Source organism: Leptonychotes weddellii, chromosome 9 (assembly GCF_054177405.1).
Source record: "Leptonychotes weddellii isolate Sample4059 chromosome 9, ASM5417740v2, whole genome shotgun sequence".
In the NCBI taxonomy this organism is placed as follows: Eukaryota; Metazoa; Chordata; class Mammalia; order Carnivora; family Phocidae; genus Leptonychotes; species Leptonychotes weddellii.
In genome coordinates, this window is record NC_138377.1 from 125510864 (window position 1) to 125532122 (window position 21259).

General features: G+C 54.5%; 1 protein-coding gene and 2 long non-coding RNA genes across 3 annotated transcripts; 1 reads left to right on the forward strand and 2 right to left on the reverse strand.

Moving 5' to 3' along the window:
- Positions 1-7000: 7000 nt before the first annotated feature.
- Positions 7001-10199, reverse strand: LOC145723610 (uncharacterized). The gene is made up of 2 exons (XR_014148859.1): positions 10101-10199; positions 7001-9482 (listed from the first exon to the last, which is right to left on the reverse strand). It is a non-coding gene; the product is annotated as an uncharacterized LOC145723610 (long non-coding RNA).
- BCL2A1 (BCL2 related protein A1) lies at positions 8455-17340 on the forward strand. The gene is made up of 2 exons (XM_006739979.3): positions 8455-9004; positions 17053-17340. Exons 1-2 carry the CDS (start codon positions 8588-8590, stop codon positions 17158-17160), a joined length of 525 nt encoding a protein of 174 aa, XP_006740042.1. The 5' UTR covers positions 8455-8587; the 3' UTR covers positions 17161-17340.
- Positions 17341-18324: 984 nt separating this feature from the next.
- Positions 18325-21253, reverse strand: LOC145723611 (uncharacterized). The gene is made up of 2 exons (XR_014148860.1): positions 20952-21253; positions 18325-20147 (listed from the first exon to the last, which is right to left on the reverse strand). It is a non-coding gene; the product is annotated as an uncharacterized LOC145723611 (long non-coding RNA).
- Positions 21254-21259: the final 6 nt, after the last annotated feature.

Here is a 21259-nt window from a genome sequence, read left to right on the forward strand (position 1 = left end):
ACAGTCGACACTGGCGTTCCCAGAGCTTCCTGACAATCTGGCGTTGGCCTGCCGTGCGCTCTCGTCCGAGGATGCTCGGGGCCACCTCCAGGGCGCCCGTCACGGGCGTTTTCCTGTCACAGTCGATGCATGGTCTGGCCTCCCGCACGTTTACAGTAGCTGTGTGTGCGCGAGGGTGTGTCCGAGTGCATTCTGTGGGTGACTGCACGCGCGTGAAAGCTTATGAGCGTGCATGGGAGTGAGTGCGTGTGTGAGTGGAGGGGAGGAATCAGCAACGTACTAGCCCGTGTTGGTGATTTGAGGAGGTAAAGACCTTCCCTGCTGGACTTGACGGCCTTTCTCCCGGCTCTTCCTCCTCTCCTCCCTAGAACGTCCCCCCTTGCGCTGGCCTTCTCCGCAGTCAGGTGGGTGCGACCCCGCAGCCGTACTTCTGGGCGCGGGCCCGGGGAGGGAGAGCGGGGACTTGAGCTAGTGCTTTGCACACGCACGTTCACGGCGGCGCAGTTCCGAACAGCCAGCAGGCGGAGGCCCAACGTCCACTGACAAGGGAGTGGATGACGGAAATGCGGGCTGTGCACACGATGAATTCTTGTTTAGCCTTGAAAAGGGAAGAAATTCTGAACGGGCCGCAGGATGGACCTTAAGGAGGGTGCGCTCCGTGGGACCCGCCGTGGTTCCACGTCCAGGAGGGGCATTAGGGGCAGGAAGTAGCGTGCTGGCGGCCAGGGCCTGGGGTAGGCGGGGGGAGCAGGGGGTGCAGGGGGGAGATCACTGCACAGCTCGGGGTTCCCATACGGGAGGAGGAGAACGTTCTGGAGGCGGATGGTGGGCTGGATGTACAAGGGTGTGCATGAGCCCAGTGCCATGAGCTGCACAATTATAAATGGTCAGATGGGAAATGTCATGTGATGTCCGCTTCCCCACACCCACGTACACGCAAAAGTCTAGTGGACTTTCTGCACCAAGACCCTGTCGAAGCTGGTTGTGGCATGAGTCTGTCTGCTACAGAGTCCGAGAGCGGCCTCCTGGACGTGCCGCTCGTCCTGGGAAACCTCCAGGCCCGGCCTGGTTAGGAACTCTTGTTCTGTCCCACAGGCCCTGATGATTATTTCGTGTACCTTTGTAAAGCGAGTGAATGCGAGGCAGGCAAGGCCGCATCTGTGCCGGAAAGCGCGAGGGTGGGCACGCAGCTCACCTCTGACGCGGGGTCGCGGGAAAGCACGGAGAGGTGCCCTCCACTGCCCCATCTGTACGGGATGGAACAGCTGGACCCAAGGGCTTGTGGGCAGTGAGGACCCTCTCTCTCCATGTGTGGGTTTCCTTCATTTTCGCCCACTTCCTCTCCAAAGCAACACAGCCCCTGCGGCCCCTGGGCCCCGTCTCCAGACCCTGCTCGCCAGCGACAGTTGCATTATCCTCACTGTCTCAAGACCTCAAGCCTGCGGGTGGGAGGCTCTAGTTGGCTCTGCTAAGGTCAGAGGCCGAGCCCTAGATCCGTCAGCTGGATTCAGGGGTCGGGATGGTTTATGGCAGACCTCGTACCTCCAGTTGGAACCATGTGATTGGGGCTGGGGGGTAGGGGTGGAAAATTTCTCCGAAAGGAAGGAAAGTGTTGGCCGACAGAAGAACACAGGTTCCTACAAAACCAGGTCGGGAAAGACCCATCTTTTCTTTACCCAGGGAGGCTTCCCATGTAGCAGGCATTATAGTTTGGATTGTTAGACAGATATTCACTCCCCTCCCACTAGAGGGGCTGGAGGCGAGTTTCTGTGTTGGGCTCCCACCCTTGTGCTTCAGCCTTGTCCAGGAGGAGGGTGACCCAGGCCACTGTCCCCCCAGAGCGAGAGACAAGGGAGCAGAGCCGTCCCAGCTGACTGCGGACCCGGCGTGGACCCACGATCGGCTCACTGGTCTGCCCCGCGCACCCAAACCTGTGGGCACGCGGCTGAGTGATGAGCAGGGCCCTGCGCCAGGTTTGGCAGCGGGCGTGAGCTGGGACGGCTGGGACGGCTTCTTGTCCGAGCCTCACCGTCACAGACTCTTCGGGGCTCGAATGGTGGCATGCGTGCCCTTCTAGTCTTTCCCGTCGCCCCTTCTGAGCCACCGATGGGCCCCTGTCCTCCAGCCAGTCCTGTAAGCCTGCGCCTGGGTGGCCCCTCTGTGACCCTGGCTCAGGCCGCATCAGCTGGGCCTCAAACATGCCGCTGTGAGCATCCAGAACCCGTAAAGCACTGTTCAACTCGGTAAAAAGAGCAACTCGAGTTTTTAGGAAACGGACACAAGCTCTGAACAGATGCTTCACGGAAAGAAGATACACAAATGGCCAATGAACACACAAAAAGGTGCTCAGTGTTATTAGTCATTAAGCCACCAGAATGGTAACGTTAAAAAGACGGGGCCACGCCAAATGTTGGCAAGGAGGTTGGGGGGGGCGCTCAGGGACTGCGGTCGCTTAGGGAACACTGTGACAGTTTCTTTTTCTTTTTCTTTTTTAAGATTTTATTTATTTGAGAGAGAGAGAAAGACAGCGCACAAGCAGGGGGAGCTCAGGCAGAGGGAGAAGCAGACTTCCTGCCGAGCAGGGAGCCCGATGCGGGACTCGGTCCCAGGACCCTGGGATCCTGACCTGAGCCGAAGGCAGACCCCTAACCAACTGAGCCCCCCAGGCGCCCACACTGTGGCAGTTTCTAATGAAGTGGACCTTATTCTTACAAAAAACCAAAACCAAAATAAGCCACTTATCATAGGACCCCACAGTCCTACTCCCAGATGTGTTCCTAGGAGAAATAAACATGTAGGTTCACTAAGGAAATCTGTATGGGCAAGTTCATAGCAGCTTTATTCATTATGGCCAAAAACTGTCAGTAGAGATTGGACAAACACATTGTGGTAGACCCGGCAATGGAAGCGTTGCTTGGTAACAAAAAGAAACAAAGTGTCCATCCACTCAGCAGCACCCCTGAATCTGGAAACCAGTGAGCTAAGTAACAGAAGGGACTTACAAAAGAGTGTGTGTGGTTGGTTTCATGTTTATGAGATTTTAGGAAAAATGAATCCATTGTGACGTCCAGCAGATCTGTGGTTGCCTGTGGCCAGGAGGGTGATGAGACTGAGCGCAAAGGGGCACGAAGAGACGTTTTGGGGTGCTCGAAACACTTCATATGTTGACAGGGGTGTTCGGACACTTGTCTGAATGCGCTGAAGTGGGTGCTTTAAGTGGGTGGATTTTTATATTTGGAAATTACACCTCAATAACATTGATAAAAAATCTTTGTTATCCCTGTGTCCTCCGTCGTCGGTCCTGTAGAGGGGGTCCTGTCCAGCTCACCTTCCCAGAGTGCGGATCTGACGATGTCACTCTCCCGCTTAAACATTCCCAAGCTCCCTCTTCTTCTCAGCACACTCTGAGCTCCCCAGCTGCGGTGACCCCGGGTCTGTGTCTTCTCTCCACGTGACTTTGAGTCTGCGATTCAGCTTCATCAGAAAGCCTCTCTGTGCTCCCACCCGGGTGTGTTCAGGCGGGTGCGTGGGGCTGGCAGGAGCCAGCTTGAGCCTCCTCTCTGAGCCCCGGTCCCCGGCCTGGCCAATCGGCACGTCCTGTTGTGCGGTGGCTCTTAGCTGAAGTTCCTGGTGGTTTGTGAGGCTCCGTTACACCGTGAGCTCAGTGCTCCTGCCACGGCCCCTGGACACGGCGCAGGGCGCGGCCCATGGCAGGTGCACGGCCCGTGGCAGGGTCGTGGCCCGTGGCAGGGGCGCGGTGAGGTCTGTGGAGCATCTGGCTGAGTGAGGGGCGGCTGGCTGGCTGTGCTTTGCTCTTTGGGGTGTTCTGAGTCCTTGCTCCGAGAGCCTTGCTCGCGGGGTAGTGGGGAGGGAGGGGGCCCGGTTTCATTTGCTGTCACCAAATACACTTCTGCTTCCTTCGTCTGTGTTGTAGGTCCTGCCATTCCGTGTAGGGCAGGAAAAGTCTGAGCCCTTCTGCCAAAGTCACTTGAAGGTCCCATTCAAATAGGCTCTCCTCTTGCACTTCCCCCAAGCTGACATTTGGGGAAAGAAAAGAACGTTGTGCTTTCTCTCGTGGCTGAGTAAAGCTTCGCAGAGGAACTCATCTAGCTTCAGCCATGCCATCAGTCCGACTGCGATTCGGGCCGTTTGTCAAATACTCAGCAGGGCGAAGTTAGGCACAGAACCCAGTCAGCATCCGTGGTGCGCCCGCCTGCGCGAGGGCCCTCTGGAAGGACCCCGGTGAGCGCAATAGCCGTTTTCCTGGGGGGCTGCCCACCTGGAGCCCAGCACGGGGGCACACGGCGTGGTAGCCGCTGGAGGAGACACGCCAAGAGACACGCTGTTGCGCCCGGGGGGGCGCACGCGCGGAGACTCGTCCCGGCTCGGGGTCGGGAAGGCTTCGGGGGCGTGGGCCCTGAAGATGGGGATGCGGAGCCATGGCACGGAGCCGGGGCAGGGGCTGGAGGGCGGTGAAGTGAGCTGAGATTCAGAGCGGGTAAGGAGCGGCCGGTCGGAGCACACATCTGCACGCCCAGTTGTGAAGGACAGACTAGCACGGCGTCCCAGGTTGGACTCAGGCATTCTGTCTTATGTGGGGCCATTCACAATTTCAACCTCGCCCTGGCTTTCCCCTCTCTCTTTCCTCCTCCATCCCCCCCGTGGCCTCTGCGACCTTAGTTAAAAATGCAACCCCCACTAGCCACATCTGTCCACACCCCTTCCCTCCCTGCCTCCCAGGCTCGCTTCAGACCCACGGGCTCCCTCCCGCACCCACTTAGGCCTTGCTCCCGAGTACAGCAGGAGACTTGGGGGGAATCCTGTCGGCTAATTTCCTGGAAATTAGTCTCCTCGGCTGCAAACCAAGCTCCGACCAGCAGCCATGTCACATTGGGACGCCGGCTTTTCCTCCGGGGAGCGGACTTGCCTACATCATGTCCTGACTTTTGAGGCTTGGCCCCTGTGAACTGCGGGGGAGGACAGGGGCCACACAGGCTCTTCTCACGCACATCCCACTCTCCTTTGTGTCCCGGGAGTTTCACCGGTGAAGACCGCTGCCTTCTGTGGACAGTTGGCCCCGACCATGGCCTTGGAAAGGGGAAGCAGCCACAGCTAAAGAGTAGGCCGGGGCTGGGGGTTCCCCTGAGCCACCTCCTGTGAAGCAGCGAAAAGCCCAGCAGATTTCCACCCAGGTTCCGCCTTTGGGGAAAAGAGAAGTTGACCTCCGCAGCCTCTCCTCGAGCTCACACACCCGGGACCCTGGCCCTGGGGCTCGGATTCGCCAGGCCACTCAGCAGCCAGGGAGCTTCAGGGCTCCCGTCCTGTTCCCCACTGAACTCTGCCGGAGCAGGGTGGGGGGACAGGGCACACACTGAGCTCCCCATCGTCGGGGCAGAGGTAAGAGGAGCTCCTCTCCAGACAACCTCATCTCCGGAGGGTTCTGGGCCAGGGTGTTCTCAGCCCTGCGGCAGCTGGTGGGACCACAGGTGGGCAGGATGGCTCCCAAGCACCTCCCAGGTCCCTCCAGCGTTCGAGCTGCCTCTCTGCCTCACCACCCCGCAGGGGCGTGAGGCTCCCTGACCAGACGGTCCGATGTGCGTGTAAGTGGTCTCGCATGTGCGTGGCCCGCCATGGCAGCCTTGAAGCCTAGCTGCAATTTCTCTGACACCCTCCTTCTCCATAAAAGTGGTCTGCGTTTCCTCTCCGTGAATTGCTGCGGGCTTGTGACTAAGCCTGCTGATACTGGAGGACACAAATGGTGCGCTCTGAGCTCTCGCTGGGTTAGGAAAGGCCATTCGTAGCCTGCGTTCGTGGCTGGAACACTTGCTCGTGGGACCTGAGCTGGGGACCCTGCACAGGACGAGCCCGAGCCTGCAACGTCGGCATCGAGGAGCAGAGAGCAGTCCCCACGCCCCAGCCCTGCCCACCTCCCACATCCAGGACCGAGTATGTTGCTCTGGCCGCCAGGATTTGGGGCTGCTTTGGTAGAAAGCACTAGATAAGTGGAACATCCGTGGACAGATGTGCAGACTCATGTAAGCACAATGAGTGGGTGTGAGGTTGTCCACGTGCAGCAATGCGACCGTTCGTTAAGACGACTCACACTGTTCCGATCATTTTTCTCAAACGCTGGTACTCCCCTCAGCCCTGGCCAAGCCTCCTGCCTCTTTAGTAGAAGCTTCTGGACAAGATGCGTACAGGGAAAATCTCGGTCAGGCCACGGGTGCTCGTGTGGCCTGGACAGATTTAGGAAGTCATCTGTCATTTCCCACCATCCATCCACCCCCAGGCCACCAGAGATGAGCATGATACAGGCGCATTTCCAGCACCTCAGCATTGTGCTGTGTCCACAAACCTGGCTCCGTGGCCTCAGGAGGGGCCCCTGAATTGGAAGCTACGCTGCAGAAACTGCCTCGGATTACTCCCCCTGCAGTTTCTTTGTCAGCCTCTGATACAGCCTGGTGTCTCCTAGACAGAAAACTCTCTAGGGATAGACATCTATATCTCGAGCACCTGACACCGTCCATGTACGGGTTCCAAACCCCACCCACTCGGGGTGACTCCCTCGGAGTGTATCAGGATGGAGCCCTAATTTCATACAGAATTCCCTGTGTGCACACAGCAACTCAGGGGATGGGGAAACGTACTGTACGCCGGCCCCTGGTGAATGCAGACCCAGGTTGTGGTGGCATTGAGAAAGGACACCTTCCTTTGCGTTCACACCCGGTCCGTGGCCAGCTGCGTGCCCCTGCCCCATGCTCACCCCGGTCGTGGCCGGCTATGTGTCCCCACCCTATGCTCACCCCCGGTCCGTGGCTGGCTGTGTGGCCCCGCCCCATGCTCACATCCTGTCCGTGGCTGGCTATGTGTCCCCGTCCCACACCACCCCCACCACACACCCCTTCAGTCACTGCACTTTCCATAAAAAGAAATCATTCTTTTTGGTAAAGACTTTTTCTTTCTGCCACCTTTTCTTGAAAAATGACTGCAAACTCTGAAATAAAGTAAAGCAGGTTACAATATTTAAGAGTTTTTACAGCAACACCATTGTGGATCCGGACCAGGAAGACAGAGGCCTGCATGCGGTTGGCGGGAGCTGCGATGGAAATGCACTTCATTTAGTCAACAGATCAAGGACCAGCCTCCCCGGGTGCAGGCTCGGGCACTGGCGAGAGAGAGAGCTTGTACCCTGAGCGTGGAGCGCCTGATTGCAGCTCTGAAGCCTCGTGCTCACACTATTTCTGCAGGAATGCTCATCACCACTGGGGAGAGAAAACGTCCCATCCCTTTGCTGGTTCTTCTGACGCCCAGCAGGGTTCCGAGGAGAGAAGGCGCCTCCTGTGGGCTAGCAGACGTCGCAGAACGGACACAGGAGGACTGTCCCCGGGACCTGGTGGAACAGGGGCCCCAGCGCATGTGTGCAATGTGCCCCTTTGTTCCGTGCGGGTCCCCTGCCAATTCAGGACTCCGGCCTCAGGGGGTCGGGTGTCCCAGAGACTCGCTGGGAGCAGGGGAAGGCAGGGGGGAGAGTCTGGGAGCGCCGAGGACCCCAGTGGGGGTGGAGGGAAGGCTGCAGAAAGAGCCATAGCCTAGGATGGTGAGGAGCCAGGGCTCGGGGCTCACCTCACTCAGCCCGGGAGGCTGTCCGTGTGGTCCCATCACAGACACCGGGCACGTGGTGATCGAGGGACGAGGGGGCGCTTCTGTTTCCGACATGACTTGAGAGCGAGGAGGAAGGGCTTGTTTTCTGTGGGTCAGAAGCTCCAGGGTACACAGGCGCCCCCACCGCCCACCCCCGCCCCCGGCTCAGGGCCGCAGTGTCCAGGGCGGTGTCCCTGAGCGCTGTCCCCCGGCTGCTCCCCTGCGGCTGGCTGAGCTCCGTCCCGGACCATCACCAGCCCGGCTCAGCTGGGCGGCTGCCTTGACCCTTTTGTGCAGGTGACGTTCGTAAAACCACCCATGTCAACGCGAGCGATTCCGCGGAGTCTGGTACAGGGACAGCGGCGTGCGACCCCCGCCTCTGTCCAACCCGTAAGAGCAAGCCCTGCGCCCCTCCGCCGCCCGCGGTCTGCCGGCTGGCTCAGGGCTGACACGCACAGCTCGCACTGCGTGTCCCCGTGGCGTGGGGCCGCGCCCCTGACCGCGGCAGCCGCGTCTCTGCTGACCACCGTGCGGGCCGTTTCTGCCGTCTGACCACCGTGCATAGCGCTCGGCTGCGAGCGTAGCAGCGCGGGCTCGGACGGCAGTCTGCACGGATCTGTTGGAGGACCGGCCGGATTCGCACACGGGCCGCCCCGCCGCGGGGGAGAGCGCTTCTGGTTTCTCTACGTCCTGCCTTCAGCCCGTAAGTCCCCGAGTTAATCACTGGCAGTTTGAGGAAGTGGCCTCTCCTGAACTGCTTTCCGCTTCCACGTTTTCAACTTTCTCTTTCACACCCAGCCCACGCCCGAGAGTGACGAGGAGGAGGAACCGGCTGGTGATGCACACAGAAATTCCACCGGCCTCCACGCGTCGCCAGGAGTCACGGCCCCGGTCCCGCCGGCGCTCGCCTCATTTGGCCTAGGCTGGCCGGCGGGCCGGGAGGAAGATGACGGACTGCGAGTTCGGGTACACCCTGACGCTGGCCCAGGACTATGTGAGGCATGTCCTGCGGGTCCCGCAGCCTGGCTCGGCCCCCAGCAGGGCGTCCCGGCTGCTCCGGGACGTGGCCTCCTCCGTGCAGGGGGAGGTCGAGAAGAACTTGAAACCGTGCCTGGACAGTTTTGATGTGGTGTCCGTCGACACGGCCAGAACCATATTCAACCAGGTCATGGAGAAGGAGTTTGAAGACGGCGTCATTAACTGGGGAAGGATTGTGACCATATTTGCGTTTGAAGGCATTCTCACCAAGAAGCTCCTCCAGGAGCGAATTTCCCCGGATGCCGATGCTTCTCGGATTTCTTACTTTGTGGCAGAGTTCATCACGACAAACATGAGAGAGTGGATAAGGCAAAACGGAGGCTGGGTATGTACACTGGAAACCTTCTTCACGGCTCTTACCTTTGACGTAGGAATTGGCAGCTTCTTGCTAGTTGTTAAAAATCCACTATCTTTTTTGGGTGGCTTGTTTTTAAAGGTTCTCATTTTTAAAACAAGAAGACATTTCTGGCTCATTTCCAGGGAATCCGAGCTCTGTAGTTGGCAGATACATGAGCTTGCCGTTTTTATTCCTAACAGTGTTAAGCGATGGGGGTGAGATCGGGGAGTCACGCAGCATCGCCCCAGTGCCCTGTCCGTGTCAGCAGATGGGGACCCGGCCGGGACTCGGCTCTGGCCAGGCTGTCATGACAACGTAGGTTTAGTAAACAAAGAGTTGGTATGAGATGCTGTTATATTTGGGTAGTTATTATGTTGCAAAACACAGGTACATCTTTGCAAGTTCATTGCTTACAAATTGATTTTTTTTTCAGTTTTCTAATATAACAAATTCTAGCTGTTAAAGCCTGTTGATAAAAAAAAAAATAATAATGTGCTGTACCACCAGCAAGAACTATTGGGGAATTTCCAACCAACAACTCACTTTATTATCAAAGCCTCAAAAAACCCAGAGTGGGAGGCAGAGAGCGCTGTGTCACAAGTCATTGAGAAGGGGCTTTTCACAGCTGGACGGCAGGGCTCGTCTCTAGACTCAGTATGCCTAACACTGGCTTTTTCAAAGCACTCACGTCTCCGTGGATCCTCTGCCTCCAACCCCCAAGCCTGGACTTCTTCTCTCCTTAGAGAGGAGGTACCCACCGTTATTAACTATGTTACATGCAAATCTTGCCCACTGAATATATCCATAGAAAATATACATAGTGCTTTTTGGGGCGCCTGGGTGGCTCAGTCAGTTAAGCAGCCGGCTCTTGATTTCGGCTCAGGTCATGATCTCAGGGTCGTGGGATCAAGCCCCGCATCGGGCTCCGCAACGAGCATGGAGCCTGCTTAGGATTCCCTTTCCCTCGGCCCCTCCGCCCACCTGTTTCTCTCTCTCTCTTTCCCTCTCTTAAAAAAAAAAGAAAAAGAAAAAGAAAATATAATATTTTAAAGAGTCCTATGGAAAAAAAAAAAGTCCTACATACACGCTGTTGTCTGTCCGTGCTGTGGAGGGTCTGGCTGGCTCGGGCTGGTGGAGCTCTCGGTTATCTCCACTTTGCCCCACAAACAGTACTTCCCCGAGCATGTCCATTCACGCTCCCCTTGGGACAGCGTGTCCATTTCTCAATGTACCAGGTCCTCGCCTCCAGGGAGGCCCCACAACGCTGCCCCCACACCAGCTGACCTGTCCTAATTTCCCCCCTCTGCTGGGTTAGGAGAATCTGACCAACTTCTCTTGTTTTAGTTCTTGCTTCCTCGGTTGCCAGTGAGGTTGAGCACCTGTCCCCACCTTTACTGACCAGAGAATTGCCTATTTATAGTCTTTGCCCATTTTCCTACTTTTTGTCTTTCTCGTTGATTTGTAGCAATTCTTTCTTGTATGTTTTTATTTTCAAATATTTTTATATATGAAAAATATATTTTTGTTTATTCTTTTTATATATGTGGCAGACATCTTCTGATATGTTAACTGTCTTTTAAAACTACAGCTGCCTTCCATTATTATAAATATTTTATTTGTATTATTTATTTATTTATTTATTTTTAAAGATTTTATTTATTTATTTATTTGAGAGAGAGAGAGAATGAGAGACAGAGAGCATGAGAGGGGGGAGGGTCAGAGGGAGAAGCAGACTCCTTGCCGAGCAGGGAGCCCGATGCGGGAATTGATTCCAGGACTCCAGGATCATGACCTGAGCCAAAGGCGAATGCTTAACCGACTGAGTCACCCAGGCGCCCCTTTTTTATTTATTTTTTAAAGATTTTGTTTTTAAGTAAACTCTCTACCCGATTGGGGCTTGAACTCACGACCCCGGGGTCAGGAGTTCACACGCTCCTCTGTCTGGCGCCCCTGGTTATTATAAATGTTCTTTTTTTTTTTTTTTAAAGATTTTATTTATTTATTCATGAGAGACAGAGAGAGAGAGAGGCAGAGGGAGAAGCAGGCTCCCCGCCGAGCAGGGAGCCCGATGCGGGACTCGATCCCAGGACCCTGGGATCATCACCCGAGCAGAAGGCAGATGCCCAACCATCTGAGCCACCCAGGCGCCCCTCAAGCTTTTTATTTTATTATTTTAAAAAAGATTTTATTTATTTATTTGACAGAGAGAGAGAGAGAGAGTGCAAGCAGGGGGAGCGGCAGAGGCAGAGGGAGAAGCAGGCTCCCCGCCGAGCAGGGAGCCGGATGCGGGGCTCGATCCCAGGACCCTGGGATCATGACCTGAGCCGAAGGCAGTCGCCCAACCATCTGAGCCACCCAGGCGCCCTTATTATAAATGTTCTAACGCCTGCTGGGGTCGTGTCCTATGTGCTGTGCCCCGCATCGCCCCCTTCCTGTGTCGTCATGGGGCATCTGTTGTCCCTGACTCGCGGACTTGGAGCTGGATGAAGCCTGGGGGTGCCAGGTCCTGTGCTCCTCCGGTCGGCTGTGGTAAGCTCTGCTGGCCACGGGGGGAGGATTCCACCGAAGGTGACACTGTGTAGGGCAGGGGCCCACGTGCGAGCCTCCGTGGGCCCAGACTGCGCCCTGCTGCTCCACACGACTTGTCACACACACTGATGAATGTTCCTTCAAAACTCAACTTCTCAGCGACACAGTCTGAGCTCGTGGAACTCATCATCCTCAGTGGGGGTGTGGGGTTGCCTCTGAGGACTTCCAGACGTGCACTTGCCTTCCGGGGTGGCCCAGGTGGGAGTGACACACAGACTCACACGTGTGCCCACGCGCACACTCAGCGTTCGCGGGGCCCTTCGGTGTAGGAGGGCTTGGAGCACCCAAGGAGCTTAGGCCTTGGACGTGGCTTTTCCGTGGTCCTGTGAAGGCGTGGCTGTGCCCATCCGAGTCAGCACAGCTAGCATGGCCACGTGAGACCTTCCCAGAAATGCTGACACATCCGCTCGAGCGAAGGAACTGAACACGGGAAGGGGTCATCCGGGGGCAAATGGCATAATCACATGCCTGCTTTTGTAGAGTCTGAATTTACAGATTGGTGAAAAGTGCTCCAAAATGACAGATCCGGAAGTACAGGGTCCATTGTCCTGTCTGCTGTCACCCAGATCTGTGGTTAGGGCTCCATATTAGAAATGCAGGCCTATGATGCGCGGCGACAGGAGCATTCAGCCCACGTGCAGAGCGTATCTGTAATTTACCACCGTTTCAAGCGTGAGAACTTCCGGGTCGAGAAGGCGGCGTGTGAGGCGGCACAGACATTACGAGCACCTGGGCGGGATTCCGGGTGCCCCCGGGCCGTGAACGAGTCAGCGGAACTTGTCCGAGCCTCGTTTCCTCGTCTGTAGGATGGAGGAGGAGTGCCATCTACACCCGGACTGCCGTCCGGACGCAGCCACTCGCTGGTTCACGTGAAGCTCCCAGACGGCTTCTGCAGTAGGACCCCACTCAGGTCCAGGATCACGGTTATGAGTACGGTCGTCCTGCTGACTCCCTGGCGAGCCACGCATAGTCGCCCTGAGTCATACCCCGCAGTCAGACAGGAGTCCCCGCGGAAACCAGAGGCCCCGGGAAGGTCGAAGACCAGCGCATCAGCAGTGGGCTGGTTGACTCCCCACGTGCTCTTTCTCGTGCTTACCGGCTTGAGTGACTTTCCCTCCCTCCCCCCTCCTCGCTCCCTTCTCCTCTTCTTTTGTGGGTGCTTCCCACCTCTTTTCTCTTCCGCTCCGGGGCGCACCGTTCCCTCCTCCTACCCCCCGCCCACGTGAAGGCCTGGAAGCGGAGGGGCTCCGGCAGGTCGCTAGGATGTCTCCAGCACCGGGGAGGAAAGGGGGCCCGAGAGCAGCCCTGGCCGCTCCCTCTGCTGTAGAGGCCCCAGAGGGGCTGGTGCCCCCCCCACAGAGCATTCTCCTATACCTGTGCTGGCCAAGTGGAAAGGACACTCAGGCCTCGGCGCCACACGGGAACAGGGCGGGTCACGCTGCTCAGGGCCCCACGGTCCTTCCCGTGCTCGGCAGAGGGCCCGCGACCCGGAAGGCACCCCACAAATAAGGGCTGATGGGCGACTGCGTGAACCAGCGTCGGAACGGAGGTCGGAATCCTGGTTTTGCCACTCAGCAGAGGTGTGATCCCGAGTGGGTCGGGGCAGTAACCCAAGAGTCACATTCCTTGCGGGATGACCGCAATATGGCATGATCTAGCGTACGCTCCGTGCGAACGCGAGGAAGACAAGCACAGCTACCTTCGAAGGGGGGTAAGAAGATGAAGACATTTCCGTAAGAGTGCCTTGTAAAATGTCAGGTACAATACAACTATGAAGTGCATGTGGGCAATTTCAAGAGGTTTAAATAAATCATTCTGAAAATCACCCACAGAAAGCCCCTTTGAAAGCTGGGATGTGCGGGCGGCGCTGGTACTTTCCAAGGAAGAGCGAGGACAAGTAGTTCTTGTCTGCTGCTGGTGTTTTATGACCCGCTTGCTCTAAAGGGTGGTCTGCACGAAAGGATGCGCAGAGACGTGTACGCAAGCGACTCCGTGTCCTGTTGGTGCAAAGAGCTCCTCGTGAGGTGACGGAATCTCCAGGAGTCCCTCACACCCTTGGATTAGATTTGGGAGCCAGATTCTTCCTGTGCGTCTCTTGAATTTTAACTTGAGATTTAAGATCATTTTGTGAAAAGGACGCTGAGACAGAACTCGAGCCTCCCTGTGGGTCCTTCCAGAACACTCTCTGGCCCTGGGCGTCACCCTCCACTCCCCCACCCCCTACGTCAGGTTCATCAGTGAGTCCTGCTGGCGGCACCTTTGAAAGCGCACCTAGACCCCGTCTCCCTCTCGACGGTCCGTAGCCTGTCCCATTTCCCTGCTCCCGTCCTCGCCCCGCCTTGGCCTGCTCCCCACGGGGCAGCCAGATCAGAGGCCCCCGTGTGCTGGCCTGGCCGGAACCCTCTCTGGCACCCCTTCACCCTGGGCGCAAGCACAAAATACGAAGTCCTGACTGCTCTACTTAAACCCCATTGGATCTCATTTTCTAGGAGTCCCTCCTGCACTCTCTTGGCTCCAGCCTCCCAGGATAACTAAGCACACTCCACCTCCCCACTCCCCGCCCCAGGGCCTTTGTACTGGCTCTTGCTGCTGCCTGGAATGACCTCCCCCCAGAGGTGTGCATGGCCCCCCCGTGGCCCTCCCCGGGGGTGGGGGGGAAGGGGTCCCCCTCAGCCGCCCCGTCTCTGAGGGCACCCCCACCGCTCGACCCCTGTGCCCTGCTCAGGACTGCGTGTCTCCGTCACAAGCCTAGTGAGGCCAGGGCTCCCGCATGTTCAGGTCACCAGTCTGTTCCAGTGCTTAAAACAGTGCCTGGCAGGTGGCTGATGATCAGTAAATATTTGTCGAATGAATAACTGAGTGAATAATCACTAGAGAAGCATGGGAATAACACCATGGTATTTTCCTAGATCTAAACTATTCTGAGGGTCTGGTTTTCTTCGAATTATGGATGCAGGATATTATTTTATGCTTTAGGCTTTCTTGAAGCCAAGGAGGCTGAATTTAATATAAACTATCCCCAGAAAGAACCAGATCTGGGCACTCCTTGCTTATTACTGCATTACTGACAGGATATTGAATCCCTAGTTCTATATCTATTCTCATATGATTTTTTTTTTTTTCAAGAGAGAATGCGAGCAGGGTGGGGAGGGGCAGACGAACTGGGAGACAGAGAATCTTAAGTAGGCTCCATGCTCAGAGCGGAAGCCGATGCAGGGCCTGATCCTAGGACCCTGAGATCATGACCTGAGCTGAAATCGAGAGTCGGACGCTCAACCCACTGAGCCACCCAGGCACCCCCACGTAATGGTATTAAAATACATTGAAAATATATGTGTGAAAGAAGAAAAGTCACTCCCATCACCCTAACGTGTCTGCGTGCATCCATCGTACGTAATTAGAATGACGGTGCATATAAGAGTTTCTCATGTGATTTCACAAATATTTTCAACCCTGCCTTATGGGCTCCATGCTGACATTTCTAACGTCTGCAGAATATCCCACCAACTTTGTGCATCATGAACACTTAACCAATTCCCAATTATTAGACATTTGGGCTGCCTTCCTTCTTAGGACTAATGCTTCCAGGCTGGCCCCGTGATCAGTGTCTAACAAGGGACGGGCTGGCTGACACGGTGTGCGGACCGTTGCCCTGCTCGCTCGGGCCGGAGTACGTGGTGCTGCTCTGCAGCATCCCTAGCATCCACCCGCAGGACTCCGCGCCCCGAATGCCCGCTCCCCATCCCTGCGCCCCAGATCGCGGCAACCACCGTCCTACTTTGTCTTTATGATTCTATTCTGAGTACTTCATGTAAATGGGATTATGTGCGGCACCTGGGCGGCTCAGTCGTTAAGCGTCTGCCTTCGGCTCAGGTCATGATCCCGGGGCCCTGGGATCGAGCCCCGCATCGGGCTCCCTGCTCAGTGGGGAGCCTGCTTCTCCCTCTGCCTCTGCTCCTGCTTCTTTCCCCTCTCTCTCTGTGTCTCTCTCTGTCAAATAAATAAATAAAATCTTTTAAAAAAAATAAATGGGATTATGCGGTATTTGTCGTGTTGTGACGGGCTTAGTTCGCTGAGCGTCACGTGGTGGAGGCCCGTCCACAGTGTAGCGGGGGTCAGAGCCTCTTTCAAGGCTGACTGGCATTCCACTGTATGAATGTTCATGTCTGGCTAATCCGTTCATCAGTTGATGGATGCTTGGGCTGCTTCCATGTTTTAGCTACTGTGAATTCTCTCCTTTTAATTTTAGCTGTTTATAGTTTAAAACCCTCTAATCTTCCTAGGGCTGAATTTGTCGGTTTTTCCCTTTGCTCACTCTCTTTGACGGAGAAGCGGAATGTAGGTGAGATGTTAACTGCCCAGTTGTAACAGACAGTGGTCACGGTCATGGTAACAGAAGCTGTCTCACAGTGCCCCGTTACCACGGGCTTCATGAAATCCTGGGAAGGGAAGCAGCCAGGGGCACGCAAACCTAGAACGAGAAACGTGTGCGTGTGTAAGTCCTGAGAGAGAGGGAGCAGACTGTTGCCCCCGTTAGGCCAGGACATCGTGTCCTTAAGTGCAACACTTAAATATATTATTCCAACAATTTTCTAATCCTTTGGGTAGTTGTTTGGAAGCTCATGGAATGAAAAGAACGGTGTTTGCATTCCCTTCCAGGCCCAAGCATTAAAAAGTTAGGTGACGCCAAGCAGCTCACTTTCTCCGGGGCCTCAGTTTCCTTGTTTGCCAAAATAAGAGCAGGCATTAGGCTGGGTGATCTCAGAGGTACTCTGCAGTCAGGATGCTCTATAATTACCGTCATAAATTACAGTGCACAGTTCACACCCTGCTGTTTTAAAACTATGATCAGAAAGAGAATGAATCATAATAGAAACAACAGCCTCTTCATGGGCTCCGAGGCGCTGCTGCGTTCGGCTTTATCGTGAGCCCTCATTCCGGTTACAAACATCAATGCATATTTCAATGCCAGACAACCGAAAATGAGAAGAAATGAGACTTTCTATCCTCCAGAGCTGTGCTGTCCAGTATGCGGCCGTTGAACACTTGAAATGTGGCTAGTGTGATTTCGGATGGGCTGTAAGTGCAAAACACACAGTGTATTGTAAAGATTGGGTCCACAGGATGTAAAATAGCTCCATAATTTTCACATTGATTATCTATTGAAATCATAATATTTTAGATAAATATATTCTTTAAATTGGTTTTACATATTTCCTCTTACTTTAAAAAGATGTGGCTACTAAGAACTTGAGCTTCCGTCTGTAGCTCGCACTGTTTCCGCTGGACGGCGCTGCCCCTGAGCGATGGTGTGGATGGACGGGGGAGACCAGGGTGGGCACGGACCAGACCAACTGCCTGCTTTAGTGAAGTGGCAGTTTCTTTGCTTTTCGTCCCACTAATCTGTCTCCACTGATTTTTAAACTGTGAAATTTATTCTCCAATAGGAAGACGGCTTTGTAAAGAAGTTTGAACCCAAGTCTGGCTGGCTGACTTTTCTGGAAGTTACTGGGAGGATCTGTGAAATGTTCTCTCTCCTGAAGCAATACTACTGACCGGCCCACAGGGACACTCCCGATTGTGAAACCTGCCCAGTTTCCTTGACTCTTACAAAAAGTGTTGCCAACACTTACTTCTACTTCTAAATAAACAACTTTAGTGATGTAACTCGATGTTTCCATGTTACGGAAATTTTGTTCTCGTTTTAATGAATAAATTGTGTATTTGCCTCAGTATGTAATTTGTGTCCTGCCTGGGAGTTGAGCAAAAGGGCGAAGGGGACAGGTATTGAATCGAGGGGAGGAGGGCCAGGAAGGAGATGCCTTTTCTGCCCCGGCGGCTGATTTTCTTGAGGGTGTGCTCATTACCCTGAAGTCATTTTCCGTGTCACTCATGGAGACTGCACGGGGGCGAGTCTGTGTCCTGCTCCCCTGTGGCCCCCGTGACCCTGATCCCGCCCCCACCGACCCTGCTCCCTGGCCCACCGTTCAGAGTGGACAGATATACGGCAGCGACAGACGCAGGATACTCGGGTAGTCGGAACAAAGGCCCTTAGGTCAATGACTTATTGTTGAGCCATCGTTCCACTTTCCCCTTAAAAAAGGTCATAAATTAGGGGGCGTCTGGGTGGCTCAGTCGGTTAAGCGTCCGACCCTTGGGTTCCGCTCAGGTCATGATCCACTGAGCCCCATGCTGGGCTCCACGCTTGGTGCAGAGTCTGCTTGAGGATTCTCACTCCCTCTCCTGCTGCCCCTCCCCCCACCAAATAAAAGACATTTTTTAAAAAATTCATAAATTAGAAAATTTTGTCTTTGGTTACATCCCGAGTTCCAACTTTAGGTCAGTAAGTCTGACTGCAGGACAGGAGTGCCACACTTTGTCCTGGACCTTCCCACGCTTCCTCGTCCTCTGGGGACACAATCTCCGTCCCCTCCCGGCTTGCGTTACCTTTCTTAGGGAGTAGCTGATCTAAACAAGAAACCGGAGCCCCTTGCTCTCAGGCTCTGAGCCTTCTCCCAGGGGATTTCAGCTGATCCATGCTTCACTTCCCCTGTGATTCTCTTTTTTTTTTTTAAAGCTGGTTTGAAGAAACCCCTTCAGAAATCCCTCTTCCTAAAGTAGAGCTCCTTCACAAGTCTGCACAGAGATTTCACAGGCATGCTCTCAGCCCCAGGCTAGTGCTCCCCACGGCCGCTGCGGACTAGAGAGAACCAGAGAACTGAAGAGTTTCTATTGTATTTTATTCCATCATGACAAGTGTATTCCCTAATCCCCATCCCCTGTTTTCCCCTTCACCCCCCACCTCTCCTCTGGTGACCATCAGTGCGTTTTCTGGAGGTAATAGTCCCCCGTGATTCTTAACAATGTGGATTAGGACGCTGGGGCAAGTCAGTAGGGAAACATTTTTTGCAGAAGAAACTTTGGCTGATTTATCAAATCACATCTGAGGGCCAACCACCTGGGCCGCCTGAGGCTTGCGTCTGTCTGGAACAGGGAGCACCTCTACCCTGTTGTTTCACCTCGGTGCTCCCGGCCCCCCGCTCTGTGGGTGAAGTCCTAGCTTCATGTTCCCATGAATCTGAACTCAGTGCTGAGTCACGAGTGGACAGAACAAGAAGCGCGTGGCACTTACTTACCTGCAATACATTTGCACAAGAAACCACAAACCCTGCCTTTTTTTTTTTTAAGGGAGAGCTAGAGAGCATGAGTGGGGGGTAGAGGCAGAGGGGGAGGCAGAGAGAGAATCTCAAGCAGGCCCCATGCTAGGCATGGAGCCCGATGCGGGGCTCGATCCCAGGACCCGAGTGGGAATCAAGAGTCGGACGCTCCACCGACTGGGCCACCCGGGCGCACCCGAACCCTGGCTTTTATGCTACGACGATCTTGTTTGAACAGAGTAGTACCTGCCAGGAAGTCAGTGACACCTCTGGCTTGGTTTGTGACCTGGTCTTTCAAACTGCAGCTCCCTGCGGGTTTTATTACTAAGAAAATACAGGGGAGGGTTTATGATCCTCAACTCTTCGCTAATGCCACCCACAAAGATGAAAGTGAAACAGATCACAGACCTAAAAGGAGGTTGAAACTATAACAATCCCAGAAGAAACATAGGAGAAAATCTTCACAACCTTGGAGTAGGTAAAGATTTCTTAGCTATAAGACAAAAACTGCACCAGAAAAGAAAAAAAAACCTAAAAACTATACTCTTATGAAGACAATTTAGAATTATATCTCAATAAAGTTGTTAAACTCAAAATGGCAAGGCACAGAATGGAAGGTAACACATGTCCCACTATCTGACAAAGGACTTGCACCCCGAGTATATGTAACCCTTACAATTCGGTAACAACACAACCATCAACCAAATTAAAAAATGGGCAAAAGACTGGAACGTACACTTCAGGAAAGCAGATGGGCCGAGTACGCGTGGAAAGGTGCTAGACGCCACCGATCACAGGGAAACACACATCGGAACCGCCGTGAGACTCGCGTACACCCTCCCGAGTGGCTCACATGGAGAGGTCGGACAGCACCAAGCTCTGGGGGAGACGTGGAGCCACTGAACTCTCTCGTGCATGACTGGCACGGTGTAAAATTGTACGTCTTTGGGAAACAGCATGACGGTTTCTTCTAAAGTGAAACATGCACTGACCCTAGGGCCCAGCGGGTCCACTCCTAGGTGTCCACTCAACAGAAATAACACATGTCCACGCTATTCCCAGCAGCTTCATTCATGATGGCAGAAAGACCCGGAAACAACCCAAATGCTCCACAAATTGTAGCACGTCCACATAAGGGACTATTACTCAGCCATAATCAGGCACGGGGTGCTGGCTTGTGTAACGGGATGGACAAATGTCAAACACATGCTGAGTGAAAGAAGTTAGTCACGGAAGAGTGCATCATGTGCTGTGTCGTTCACATGAAACGAGAGGACAAATCGACGGTTGGTGGCAGGAAGCAGATGAGTGGCCGCCTGGGGTGGGGGCTGGGGCACCGAGCGGGGGAGGTCTTTCTGGGGTGATGAGCGTGTTCCACACCTTCACTGTGGTAGTGCACATACACTTGTCAGAATTCATAGAGGCGCTCACTTAAAACAGGTGCATTTTATTATACATCACATCTCAATGTAGTTGATTTTTAAAAAGCTCTTGTTTTTGCAAAAAAAAAGATAAACACTCATATAAGCGCTGCACACTAAGGAAAAGTATAAAAGGAGAGAAATAACATCACCCCAAATACCAATTTAAAGCAGAACACTATCGGGGTGCCCGGGTGGCTCGGTCGGCGAAGCGTCCACCACTTGGTCACGGAGTCTGTCCCTCTCCCTCCGCCCCTCCCCCCACACTCACTCTCACTCTCTCTAAAATAAATAAAACTTAAAAAAAATAGAGTGGAATGCTATGAATGCTCAAATAAAGTCCTGAAGCACTATTATTTGTGCCCCCGGTCATGTACAAGGATGATGCGGTTCCATCCGTAAGCCTGTGGACACTCGGCAAGGCCCTCTGCGTGGGTGGCCCTCCCTGCGTTTCAGCTACGCCCCCCACGGTAGCCTCGGCCCGTTTGCAGCACCTTCTCCCACAGGCTTTCACACGTTGTCCCCTCTGCTTAGGACACTTCTCTACCTCGTCCCCTGCTCAGGCTTACTTGCCCTTCAGATTTCAGCTCAGAGGTCCCTGCTTTGGGGATGCCTTGCCTGACGAGGTTAAATTCTCCTATTACAGTCTCCCCCAACACCACTATCTCAATTAGAGTTTTCTATTTGTGTGATTTTTAAATCAGTGCATCTGTTTCCCAGCAGACAGCAAGCTCCTGGAGGGCAGGAACCATGGCTGTCTGTGCTCACCTTTCTATCTCAGAGTCTAGTTCAGAGCCAGGTGAAAGCTCAATAAACGCTTAAGAAACACACGAATGGACGTGAGTTCATTTGGGAAGGCGTCGTGCCCGTGAGGCCGGGGAGGGGCTGAGCGTCAGGTTCTCCAGGCGCTAGTGTCTCCAGAGAGTCACCGCCTTTGATCTCCTGCTGGTCCCCTGAAGCGGCTGTTGTCCCCGTCTTAGAAACAGGCTTAGAGGGGCGCCTGGGTGGCTCAGCCGTTAAGCGTCTGCCTTCGGCTCAGGTCATGATCCAGGGGTCCTGGGATCAAGCCCCGAATC